The sequence below is a fragment of the Ailuropoda melanoleuca genome, chromosome 2, assembly GCF_002007445.2.
Source record: "Ailuropoda melanoleuca isolate Jingjing chromosome 2, ASM200744v2, whole genome shotgun sequence".
Lineage (NCBI taxonomy): Eukaryota > Metazoa > Chordata > Mammalia > Carnivora > Ursidae > Ailuropoda > Ailuropoda melanoleuca.
The window spans coordinates 15,047,955-15,060,821 of NC_048219.1; the positions used below are offsets into that span (position 1 = coordinate 15,047,955).

General features: G+C 60.0%; 1 protein-coding gene across 1 annotated transcript; it reads left to right on the plus strand.

Moving 5' to 3' along the window:
• ZC3H12A (zinc finger CCCH-type containing 12A) lies at nt 1-8,563 on the plus strand. The gene is made up of 6 exons (XM_034649436.1): nt 1-14; nt 848-1,320; nt 5,632-5,771; nt 6,014-6,248; nt 6,772-6,878; nt 7,015-8,563. Exons 2-6 carry the CDS (start codon nt 929-931, stop codon nt 7,887-7,889), a joined length of 1,749 nt encoding a protein of 582 aa, XP_034505327.1. The 5' UTR covers nt 1-14; nt 848-928; the 3' UTR covers nt 7,890-8,563.
• Nucleotides 8,564-12,867: the final 4,304 nt, after the last annotated feature.

The following is a 12,867-nucleotide window of genomic DNA, read 5'->3' on the forward strand; positions in this document are numbered from 1 at the left end:
TGGCGCTCGGCGGGGTGAGGCGCGCGGCGGGGCGGGGGTGAGGGCCCCGGGGAAGGGCGGGCGGCGCGGGGAGGGCTCCGGCTGGGACCGGCCGGAGGGGAGGGACGTGGGGCGGGTCCCCTCCGATCTCGCCGGTTCTCGGGAACCCCTCCAACTTAGCCCAAGTTGGGGGAGCCTGGGAGAGGGAGCCCAAGGTCCAGAGGGGAGCCGAGAGAGCGCGGGGCTCCGGGCCGCGACAGCCTCCGCGTCACCCGCGCCCGGCGGCCAACCAGAGTTTCCCGGCAACTTTTCTCGCCGGTGGGTCGCCCCGGAAACTTCCCCCTTCCCGGCCCGGGAGTCTGGCCGCGGGCCGTGCGCCTCCCGGGCCTGGGCTCGGAGCGCTGGGCGAGCGGAGGCGATGGCCTCAGCGGGGAAGCCCCCGGCACCCCCTCCCCCCTCCAGCGCACTTCCAACCCCGGTTTCCATCAGAGAGCCCCGCCCCGCAGCTGTGGGGGCGCGGCGACGTCCTTCGAGGCCTCGCAGGACTTCTGGGTCCCCTGGGTTGCCGTGGGGCTGGGGGCGGGGTAGGAGGTGGAGCCAGGCTGCCTAAGTTCAAGTGTGTGCGCCACCAGCTAACAGCTGGATGACCTTAAGTTCTTGAAGTCTGTGGCTCAGTTTCATCCTTTATATAGTGGGAATGATGACTTAGCTGGGACAGCTTTTGAGAGGGTAGGAGAGGTGACACATGCAGATGGCTTTGCCTGGTGCCACCGGTCAGTGTGGCCTCAACCTGTTGGGTAGGGTAGGGGCTGGAGAGGGGTGGGAGAGAGAGCCCCTCCCATCTCTGATTCTTACGGTTGTCCTCCAGGAGCTGTGACAAAGTGCCTTCCATCAGTCTGAGCTGTGAGTGGCAGGTGGAGAGAGGTCCACTCAGAAAGCCAGCCCCACCATGAGTGTGTGGGAACTTGACAGCCACGGCTGCCAAGGTACCCCCAGGCCGGCTCAGGAGCCCAGCACTGAGGAGACATCGGCTGTGGAACTGCAGATGAAGGTTGATTTCTTCCGGAAGCTAGGCTACTCCTCCGCTGAGATCCACAGTGTCCTGCAGAAGCTGGGGGTGCAGGCCGACACCAACACAGTGCTGGGCGAGCTGGTCAAACATGGGTCAGCAGCTGAGCGGGAGCGCCAGGCCTCCCCGGACCCCTGCACTCAGCCCCCGCTGGTCCCCCGGGGTGGGGGTACCCCCAAGGCTCCCACCCTGGAGCCCTCACCCCCAGAGGAGAACAAGGAGGGCAGTGACCTGAGACCTGTGGTCATCGACGGGAGCAACGTGGCCATGAGGTACGTGTCACCTCCCGGGCCAAGACCAGGGCCTGTGGCGGGGAACGGTGGCCTTGTGTCTCTGCGTCTCTGGTAGAGGGACCTTCAGGAAAGAGTCTGAACTGTTCTCATAGACTGAAGCTCTCCCTTAATCCTCATGGCTTCTTGGAAGTGGGTTTGTTAGGAATGTTTTAGGGGTGAGAACAGGGGTTCAAAGATGGGCCCATGGGCACACACCACTGGTAAGTGGTAGGGCAGGGATTCGAACTCGGGTCCTTCTGTCTCTGGCATTCACCTTGGGCTCTTCATCTCTGCCTGAAGACCAGCACAGTCTCAGTTCCTCTCCTGCAACACGAGGCAGTATGGTGTAAGGGATTAGACCGTGGGGCCAGCTCGCCCGTGTAGGAGTCAGTCACTTAATGTCTCAGAGCTTTCTCTCCTCGTCAGTGAGACCCAACTACCCTCTGCTCAGATGACATTGTGAGGAGTGGAGGCACAGAGCCTGGACAGAAGCATAAGCTCAGTAAGCAGTAGTTGTTACTACCGTTACTTAGGGGTCTGGGGCCTCTGAGGCCTTGTTGTGCCAGACCTGGACTTCTGAGGAAGCAGGCCCGGGTACTGAGACTTTTGTCGCTGTGACCAAGCATGTCCTCCAGGATCTGGCTTACACAGGCGGTGACGGGGGTGGGCAAGTCAGCTGTGACTTGGGTCGCCCCTGCTACAGCCAAGCCACCTGGGCTAGCCTGGGCCCAGGGGCCACAGAGGGCCAGAGCCAGGACTCCACCCCAGTAATCCTCCCCTCTTCAAGAAGACTGTCACAGGGAATGGGGTCCGGTGAAGCGGGGGGCCAGGGCTGACACTAGGGAGCCCAGACTTCCCTTCAGTCCAGGCCCCGCCCTCTGGGTCAGGGCTGGGTGGATCGTTCACCAGGAAAAGTTCCAGTGGGCATTGTCAGGAAGACCCCCTCCCCCCACAGACCCTGGTCGGGGCCTGGGGAGGGCTCCTTCCCTGGCTGCCCTGTAGGGTCTCTCAGGTAGGCTGCTTAAGGCTTCAGTGCCCTTGGCCCCTCCCACTCCCAACCCAAGTCGGCTGTCAGGCTGGTCCTGGCCCAGCTCAGCTGGTGTGCAGGTGGCCGTTCTGGCCACCTTTGGATCAATCTTCCTGTCTCTGAAATGGGCTGAGCCTCCACAGGAGGTTGGGTAAAGCTGGCTCCCGCTGCTAGCGGCAGCAGGTCGCAACCTGTGCTTTGAGAGGGGTCCCCTCTCTGGCTCCAGGAGCTTTGTGGCTGGCCCAGGAGCCGTGCAGGTCTGTGACTTCTTCCCCTGGAGGCTTGATCAGGCTGCGCTGGCCCGGGCCATCCGGTGCAGACCATCTCCCCACCTCCACCCCCCACTCCGCCCCTCCCCGGGGACAGCCATGTGCTCTGTGTGTTTGTATCCTGGCAGGAGGAGGAGGGGCCTGGGCGGGAGGAGAGGGTGGCCCGAGGAGCGGGCTGGGGAGGCACAGCTGCGGGGGTTTCTGAGCTGGGGCAGTAGCAGGAGGGGAATTCCAGCCTCAAACTTCCTGTCTCAGCTGCTGCTGGGTTCCTGCCCTGCTGCCCCCTCCCCCCCTCAAGGGCAGGCAGGCCAGCCCCCACTGTATGCAAATCACGGGGAAATTCACCTCTGTTTCCTTCTAAGGGAATTTTTCTCTTCTAGCTGGGCCCAGCCCAGGCAGAACTCTTCACCTGGCTAGCCTGGCCTGGCCCTGCACTCTGTCCTCGGGTGGGAGCAGCCGAGCTGGAGTGCCCTACATCATCACACAGCTTAGCCAGTGTCTAGTTAGCCAGGCTGGGGGGACCCCCCCACCTTCTGGGCAAACAGGACTGCGGTGGGGGAGGGAGGATGTCTGGTTTTCCTGTGCCAGCAGAGCTTCCTCCATTGCAGCAAGAGGGACTAAAGTTAGCTCTAGGGAGGCACTCCTGGCCTGGCTCGACTTGCAGAACTATCTCGTGGGTTCAGCTCCTTCCAAAAGCCAGGCTCTCACTACCTGTCTAGGGAGTATTATAGGGGCTAGGACAGCTGCGAGCAGACTTGTCCCCAGCCCAGGTTTTTGATGCCCAGAGGCAGTAGGCTATCCTGGATTAAGTCCCTGAGCTTGCGGATGCTGGCCTACAATGGAGCAGAGGCCCGGGGGGAGGGGGGAATGTGATGGGAGAAGCACTGGGCATTGTGAAGAGAAACCAGGGATCCGAGCTATCCTGCAAGGTCCGGGAAGGCTTCTCAGAGGCAGTGCCATTTCACGTGGGTGAACTCTGGAAGAGCCGGACTTGGCCAGATGCATCCTTGTCTCCTGTTCCCAGCCTGCCCCTACCTCTTAACACTTTGTTCGGATGCAAATTTGGGAGCTTTTCTTTCTGCTGTACAAACTTCAGGTCTTGCAGTTAAGGACCAGGAAGACGAGCCAGGGGCCCCAGATGTGGGTTCAAGTTCTTTCTCTTCCCGCTAGCTGGGGAGCCTTAGGTGAGTTGTGGATCCTCGGTTGCCTTCACTGTGGCCTTGTAAGGATGAAGAAAGCAGGTGTGGGACTCGTCTGGCCTCCAGTAGGAGCTCGGTGCCCACTCACCCCCATCTGTCCCCACCGCCAGTGTTGGTACTTCGTACCTGTCAGCATCAGCACTGGTGGTGGTTATGAGCACAGGCTCTGGGCTGCGTCTCTGTTCCACCGTCGCGGCATGTGGTTGTGCCCTGTGGATTGGTTTTCTCATGGGAATGAACGGAAAGGGGCCTTTAACGATAGGACCCTCCTCAGAGGCTTGCTGATGATTCCGTGCTAATGCCCTTAGATCAGGGCCTGGCTCCCAGCTCTCAGTAAATGTTAACTTTTATTATAGGCAGGCTGGTGGACAGGGGGGAGGCCCCACCACCTGGTGGGGATGAGCACTGCCTTCAGCTGGACTTCAGCCTCCCCTACAATTTATGGAGACCTTCAGCCTGAGAGCCCCAGCCTCTCCCCCAAACAGCCTCTGTGCCCCCCAGCTGCCCCACCCCCATCTCTACCCTCTCTTGGGACTCCAACTACCACCCCCCCTCCAAAGCCACCCACAGGATGTGGTCGCCCATGGACTTGCCTCTTTTGTGTAATGCTTATTCTGTTTTATTTGCCAAATATGAGCGTCTTCGCTGCTCCCAGAGGGGTTAGTGAGGGGCAGGGGCTGTTGGGGAGGGAGCTGTAGCTGGCCCTGTCCAGCGCCCCCAGCCTGGGCATGGAAGCTTTCTACAACACCCACTGTTCCCCGGGAGCCCCCGGCCCCCTCTTAACCCTCCCAGGAAGCCAGTTGGAACCTCCACTTTGCTGGACTGTCTCTGGCCTCAAACATGAAAGTGATGCCACTGACATGAGCCCTTCTTAAGGAGACTGCAGACTGCCAGGCCCATTTTTCAGATAGGGAAACTGAGCCAGAGCAAGCCAGCAGCCCGTCCGGGCTTGTTTCTGGATCCAGCCACCTTTGGAGGGGGTGACATCCAGCTGTCACATCACAGCACAGGGATGACCCACCTCCCAGCCCTCTGCTAACAGAGAGAGTCCCCGGGTGGCTTCCAGATGGCCTTTCTGCCTCAGCTCCCGCCCTCCTGAGAGGGGTGAGGAGAGAACAGGGCAGTCCAGGCATTTGGGGGAATTGGCAGCCTTGGGAGGAAAAGCCATGCTCTTTCACTTTCAGACTGAAAGACTCCCGAGTGCCTCTTCCACTCTGTCACTGCCTGCCCGCCCCGTGTGGGACAGTGGATCATGCCTCCTTCCCCTTCGCCCTGCTCAGTCCCAGCCCCTGGGGCCTGTGTAGGACTGAACTTTAATCCATGTTTAATCCGGAGCAATCTGGTTTCTCTTCAGTTAGCGGGGGCTTGTCCCTTCCCACCCCCACCCACAACACCGCCCAGCGGGCGAGGGAGGACTGGTGACTCAGTGTGCCTGTGTACGTCTGTGTCCCTGTGGTCCCAGCACCCCCGGGTGGGGCAGGAACCAGAAGGCTCCTGGATCCTTTCCCCCACCCCCAGGTGTGTTGCAAGCAGCCTGACCCTCCCCCACATGGGGAGCGGGTGCCGCAAGATTCCTGGGCGGCTCCTCACTGTCGGGAGATGGAACCTCAGGGAAAGTCCCTGGTCAGGCTATCCCGGACGCTGTGGGAATCAGCAGGGAATGCAGGCCTTGGGCCAGAGGGCAGTGGGCTGAGCCCAGCCGCTCGGCCACCCGGGCCAGGCCAGGGTCTCGGGAGCAAGTCCCTCGTGCTCAGGGCTAGGGGAGAGTGGGCCAGGCACCCGCACAGGCTGACCCTGTCCCTCCTCTTCTTCCTAGCCACGGGAATAAGGAAGTGTTCTCCTGCCGGGGCATCCTCCTGGCAGTGAACTGGTTTCTGGAGCGTGGCCACACGGACATCACAGTCTTTGTGCCATCATGGAGGAAGGAGCAGCCTCGGCCCGATGTGCCCATCACAGGTGAGTGGCACCTCAGGAGGGGGTGGCCTCCCTGCCCCAGCAGGGCTTCTCCCCAAGAGAGACCCTTTGGGTGTGACTGGCAGCTTCTATGCCTCAAGCAGCGACCAGCATCTCTGCCCAGTTTCCTCTGTGCTCAGCCCCTTCCTGCCTCGGTGCACCTGGCATTCAGAGCCCCTGTGCCTGGCCAGCAGGAGGCTCTGGGTGCAGGTCGGGCTCTGACCTGAGCTGCTGCTGTCCCACAGACCAGCACATCCTGCGGGAGCTGGAGAAGAAGAAGATCCTGGTGTTTACCCCGTCCCGGCGCGTCGGTGGCAAGCGCGTGGTGTGCTATGATGACCGCTTCATCGTGAAGCTGGCTTTTGAGTCTGATGGGGTCGTGGTCTCCAACGACACGTACCGCGATCTCCAGAGTGAGCGGCAGGAGTGGAAGCGCTTCATCGAGGAGCGGCTGCTCATGTATTCCTTCGTCAATGACAAGTAAGGTCCTGGCCCTCGGGTCTGAGGTCCCCAGGGTGGGGGGAGCCAGATGTGTCCTCAGGTGTCAGGGGTGGCTGGGAGGAGCTCTGCTGGGGTCACGGCCTTGCATCCAGGCAGCTTTGGGAATGAGAGGGACCTGGCACCAGGTAGAAGGGGTCAGGCTGGGGACAGGACGGGGAGGGGGTGAGTTTGGGGGGGGGCAGGCAGAGCATCAGCGATGGGCTATGGTGAGTGGTTCCTAACACTCAGTCCCTGATCAGCTGTCAGTGGGTGGATGCTGCCTTAGATGCAGATTTTCAGGTTGCTTGCCTCCCCACTGCCTGCGAGGCCCCTCAGGCTGGGCCTCCTCCCCTCCCTTGGGGCTCCCCCCGCTCCCCCGCCGGGGCCCAGGGATGCCCTGCAGGGTGACCACCAGTTTTAGGAGCTGCTCTCCCTCCTGTTTCTCTGGTGAGGCTCTCTGGCTTGCCCCTCTCCCTGCTCAGCACTGGGAAGTTCCCCTTCACACCTCCCACCTCCCCTGCAGGTTCATGCCCCCCGATGACCCTTTGGGCCGTCACGGGCCAAGCCTGGACAACTTCCTGCGTAAGAAGCCACTCACAGCAGAGCACAGGAAGCAGCCGTGTCCCTACGGTAAGAGACCTGGGCCCCAGGTTCTCCCTCTCGGAGACCACCCAACCCCAAGTTTCCTGTGCCACCCCATCCCTGTCCCAGCCCTGGTTCTGGAGCCCCCGCCCCCCCGCCCAGAGGCCCTCTTGCTGTCTTCCAGGGAGGAAGTGCACCTACGGGATCAAGTGCCGGTTCTTCCACCCGGAGCGGCCCAGCCGCCCCCAGCGCTCTGTGGCTGACGAGCTCCGCGCCAATGCCCTCCTCCCACCCCCTAGGGCGCCGGGCAAGGACCCAAGTGGCCAGCGGCCTTCACCCTCATCCCAGCCCGGCTCTGTGCCCACAGAGCATGAGCAGTGCAGCCTGGATGGGAAGAAGCTGGGAGCCCAGGCATCCCCAGGGCCGCACCGAGAGGGTCTGACACAGCCCTTTGCCCCAGCGGGCAGGAGCCTCCCACATACTGGGGGCAGTGGTGGCAGCTTTGGGCCCGCAGACTGGTTCCCACAGACGCCGGATTCTCTCCCGTACACCTCCCAAGAGTGTCTGGACTCGGGCATCGGCTCCCTGGAGAGCCAGATGTCAGAACTGTGGGGGGTTCGCGGAGGAGGCCCTGGTGAGCCCGGCCCACCTCGGGGCCCTTATGCTGGCTACAGCCCGTACGGGACTGAGCTCCCAGCCACTCGGGCCTTCTCTGCTTTTGGGGGGGCCATGGGTGCCGGCCACTTCAGCGTCCCTGCTGACTATGCCCCCGCGCCGGCTGCCTTTCCACCTCGAGAGTACTGGTCTGAGCCTTACCAGCTGCCCCCCCCCACCCCAGTCCTGCAGGACCGGCCCGCGCCAGGCCCGGGGGCTGACAGGGGCCCATGGGGCGGGGCTGGCAGCCTAGCCAAGGAGCGAGCCAGCCTGTACACCAAGCTATGCGGGGTCTTCCCCCCGCACCTGGTAGAGGCTGTGATGGGGCGCTTCCCACAGGTCCTGGACCCCCAGCGGCTGGCTGCAGAGATCCTTTCTTACCAGCCCCGGCACCCCAGTGAGTGAGCCAGCTGCGCTGTGGCGGCCGCCCCCAAGGCTGGACTGAGGGAGGATTGAAGTAGGGAAGGGAACCCATAAACCAAAGATACTGTAGGATTGGTTCTGGCCCACCCGGCACTTGGCGCCGGCTGCCGAGTGGGGCGGGAGCGATCACCCCGTTGATACACATTGTATCCAGTTTAAGGAGACGCTGCCGTAAAGGCATCAGTCCGTGGCTGAAGCCCAAACCCTCCTCTCTCAGAGGGCGGGGAGGGAGGCGGTGGGGAGAGGCCTGGGCTGGGGGCCCTGTGCACGGCCCCCCACCTCCGCCCCGTCCCTGGGATGCCGGCCTCGGCTGGCTAGTTAGGCACCGTGTGCCTGCCCTCCAAGGGCCCCTCCTCTACGCCAATGAGGCCTCATCGGTGCTCTCGCAGGGCACCAGGCTTCATGTTAGTAAGCAAGATGCTTCTTAATAACCCACCTTCTGTTCCACTCTGTTCGCTTGTCTCCTTGCCCTCACCGGGGGTCAAGGGTCCTCTGTCCCCACTCTCTCTTCCCCTTCCTCTCTACTCCAAGTCCTCTCTCCCTTCTGCAAGAGTGGGGATGCGTATATGTATGTGTACAGGTATAATGTTAAATACTTTAAGTCCTTGCCTCCCTTAACATGTCAGTAAAATACAATGTGAGTCCCTTTAAGAGATGATGGTCTTGGTTGTCCTTGGGGGTTGAGTGGGCCTTTGGGCAGTGGAAGGTCAGCAGGTGTGCACCTGACATAAGGCGCTCAGTCCCTTGGGGGCAGGGCCTTCCTTACCGAGGCCATGGGCCAGGCAGGGGGGAAAGTTGGGAGTTGAAGTCCTGAGGCTGTGGGGTGGCGAGGGGTGGCAGGGGATGGGGGCGGGATCGGGCTGTTCCCCTTTTCTGTCCTGTAACCAGAGCTGAGGACAGAAAACCATCTGGCTGGGAAGAGGGCTTCCAGGATAGTTGAGAGGAGGTGGTTGGGGAGCCCTTGGGTGCTCAGCTCTGGCCTCATCCTCCCAGACACTGCCGAGTTCTAGCCGCAGAGTCACAGAGTGGAGCAAGGGGCTCAGAAGGAGCCTGGAGAGGCGACACCAGGGTAGCCCCCACGCGGGAGGTCAGGGGTCCTGGTCCCAAACTGAGGAACTGGCTTTGCCACCAGTTTTACCTCAGGGACAAGTGACTACCCCTCTCTGGCCTCAGTTTCCTCCTCTGTGAAGTGGGGGTAATAATGGTGGTACTTACCTTACAGAATTGTAGGGAGGACATGAGAGCCTGCCTGTTGACCACATGACCCAATCCTGGCACATAGTAAGTGCTCATCAAAGGGCCTCTGGTGTTGCCCTCTGTGGGCTGTGCTCACCTCACCATCTCAACCTTCTTAGCTGCCCCTAGAAGGAAGGAAGCCAGGCAGGAATATACATTTTTTTCAGATGAAAAAATGAGATACAAATGTTAAAAGATTTTAAGTGAAAAGCCAGGCTGTCAAATGATCCCCAAACACCATCAGCAGGAGAAAATGGAAAAAATACAGTTTTAATAATTCTATATTTGAATACCTCACCTAATCTGTACTTAGTGTTTGTGAAGCTTTTATAGTATCTGTATTTTTTTTTTTTTTTAAGAAACCGCTTTACCACAGAACATCTGTGCAGCATGAGGAGGAAAATGCCACACTGGCTGCCTCTCTGCACGCTGGGCCCCCACTGCATTCTTCACGCTGAACATTTTTTTTTAAAGATTTATTTATTTTGAGAGAGAAGGAAAGCACGAGTTGGGGGGAGAGGGAAAAGGGGAAAGAGAATGCCCAGCAGACTCCGAGCTGAGTGTGGAGCCCTGTGTGGGGCTCGATCCCACAACCCTGGGATCATGGCCTGAGCTGAAATCAAGAGTCGGACACTCAACCGACTGCACCACCCAGGCACCCCACCCTGAGCATTCTTTAGAAGCTTGCATTTAAAGCAGGAACCCAGGTGCAAGGTGGGAATGATCTCAGCAGACGTTACTTAAAGCCCCCTCACGTCCTCCTCAAGGCACCCCATGCCCATTTTTTCAGCCTCCTTGCAAGGTTTTACTTCATGAAGAAATGTCTGCCTTCCTTATAAAATATTTTCTCCAGTCAAGTACTGTATTCCAGATTAAAAGCCTATTTATGGGTCTTTGTTTGCTTTTATGGGACAGAAAGCTAAAAGACCAGACTGTCCAGTTCATTATCAGCCACTGGCATGGTGAAAGAAGGCCACTGGCAAAGCCACTGGCAAAGCCAGGCTGAGTGTTTTGCCTGAGGTCCCAGAGACGAGGACAGGCTGGAATAGGCCCTCGACTTTGGGGCCCTGGCTCCCACACACCAGAAGGAAGGACCCCAGACACTTGTTTGCAACAGTTCTCAGGCCCGAGAGGGAGGGAGGCAGGGGGTGCCCTCAGCCCGCACCTCACAACCCTGTTAGGTGTACAGCCACCACCAAGACTCCCTCAAGCATGAGCGTGAAAGGACCCCCCACCCTCTGCTCAGCAGTGGGCGCCCCAGCAGCCGCACCCACCAAGCCCCCTCTATCTGTACACCATGTGGGACGTGAAGGCCACGAGGCCTTGGGAGTGGCCTGGAAGGAGAAGTAGGGTGCCCGCACCCCTCTTCCCATCCCACCAGCCAGCTGTCCATAGACTGGAGGGCTCACATTTGGCCCCTGACCAGACCCGAGCTCTTGGTCATTTGCTGTTTCTGCTTTTGGGGGGTGGGGGAAGGATCCTCCAGGCAGGCGGGCAGTGGGCAGCCCATCCAGGCTGGGAGTGGCCCATGACTGGAGGCTGCGTCTGGCCCTGCTGGCTCCCTGACAGGACCCCACGAGGGCAGCAGAGACCACGCGGCAGAGGCCAGTTGAGGCTGGGCTTGGGGGAGGCTCGAGTCCATCCCGGGCCCCGTGGGCCTCAGCGCGCACCCCGTGCTCCCCCGGCAGCCTCAGCGTGGCTACACTGGCCCTCCAGGACCTGGAGCCATGCCTCTGGGCCACTTTCTCAATCTGGCTGCCAGGGCCAATGCCCAGGACGCGTCTTTCCCAGGACTTGGGTTTTAACCGTGAAGTTCTCCTGACCACCTCCTGCCCCGCGGGCCGAAGCACCTTCCCTCACAGGGCCTCGGCTGTTGCCACCTGTCAATGAGACACCATGATCCCTGCGCTGCTCTGGATTGACAAGAAGGTCCCTCAGTTCGTGGGGTGCCAGCCTGAGAGGGAAAAGTCCTGGACGTGGGGCCCTGCACAACTCACTTCCCCTCCTAGAGCCTCAGCTTCCTGGCTGGCCTCACAAGAGAGGTGTAAGGTTCACAGGGGCTCGCGGGAAGTCGAGGGTGGCGGGGCCGATCCGGAGACACGACTTCAAGCCACCGAGGCGCTGAGGGGATCAGACTCAGATGGCTGTTGCCTTGTGTGCCCTTTCCTCCTCTGCCTTCCTGGTTCCAGGAGCTGAGAGCTGATGGGGAAACCAGGGAGTATGCAAATCCCTGCACTGTTGGGAAATGATCCTGGGGAGCTCCCAGAGGGTGGCCTCCTGCCAGACCCTCCCCAACCCCCACAGGTCCCCCACCTCACCCCGGGGTTCTCACCAGCAGGGGCCCGACCCTGCGTCTTCTTGCAGTTCGGTCTCAAACACGGGTTAACCCCGCTGGGAGCACAGCGTGACTATGGAAACTGGCAGAGAACAACTGGCCCCAAATGGATGAAATTCCCTTCCTTGGCTGTCCTCACCCACTCTGTCCCCATCCCACTTCAAGTGAGCCTGAGGAAAACCCAGCGGTCCCTAAAGGTCTGGGGAATTTCAATGAGGAGCCAGAGAGCTCAGAGGCTCCAGGGGAGCAGCTCTCCCAGGCCCCACAGCCCCGGTGCTGCTGGCACCTCAAACATTGCTGGTCTCCTGCAGGGCGGTGTGGGGCAGTAACTGGGAAGAGGCCGCAGCGGACTCCCCCACCCCCGCCACTTCCTCCCCTACACAGAAGGGCAAGACCCCTGCCCTCAAGGCGGGACTCGGTAGGTCTCCATCAGAGAAACTGGGATTCAATGGGACACAAATCTAGGAGTTGGGAGGGGATGGAGCCGGCACCTCATGCCCTGGGCCTCACTGGTCCCGAGGCTCCTGCCCCAAATAGACGCAGTCCCAGGATCCTAGCACTTCTGCTCCAGGGCTTCTCAAACCTCTGGCTCATTTTTTTTCCCTAGACCAGAGTGGGTGGAGTAGAGGGTGGTGACTAAGAGCTTGTTCTGGGGACCTCCTTGTTCATGGGAAGGGTGTGGGAGATTTGGCAGAAAAGAGACAGGAAGTAGAGCCCTACAATTAAGGAAACTCAAGCCATCCCAGGCCATGGTATGTAAATCCTTCCAGCTAGTTCCTGGATGGGGAGGAGGCCCCAGGCTGTCATCCTGGGATATGGCCTTTTGAAGGCCATCTCAACGCAGGTACTGGCCATCTTAAATTGCTCACCCATTTAAGAAATGGCTGCAAGACTAGGTAGAAGGAAGGGATCAGGCAACCCACCCCACCCCACACTGCACTGGGCATGTTGCTGGATCTGGGAAGGGCCCAAGGGCTCAGATGCTGGCGGCTCTCCAGATTAGAGCCCCACTAAAGGCCAGGGGCACTTGTGGGGCTCTGCCTGCCACCTGCTGGCGCCTCCTGGTAAGACTGCCTGTGTGGCAGGAGGCAGCTGAGCCCCCACGGCCATGGACACTAGCCTGAACCAAGTGCCTAGAGACAAGCATCTTCAATAGGATCCAAAAACAAGACTCTAAAGAGAATAATATGGAAAGTGCTAAGGCAAAAATGGGAATTCATTTTTCTTTGCTTACTGTTTTTTTTTTTTAATGTAAGCTCTACACCCAGTGTAGAGCTTGAACTCATGACCCTGAGATCATAAGTCCCACACTCTATGAACTGAGCCAGCCAGGCGTCCCAAAATGGGAATTCTTAATGGCATCTGCAGCTCCTCTCTGGAAAGCATCAC

Excerpts from the sequence above, each read along its gene's own strand:
- ZC3H12A (XM_034649436.1), top strand. The coding sequence starts at position 929 with ATGAGTGTGTGGGAACTTGACAGCCACGGCTGCCAAGGTACCCCCAGG. Across the intron at positions 5,772-6,013 it reads GCCCGATGTGCCCATCACAG|ACCAGCACATCCTGCGGGAG; the intron begins GTGAGTGGCACC and ends GCTGTCCCACAG. Across the intron at positions 6,879-7,014 it reads GAAGCAGCCGTGTCCCTACG|GGAGGAAGTGCACCTACGGG; the intron begins GTAAGAGACCTG and ends GCTGTCTTCCAG.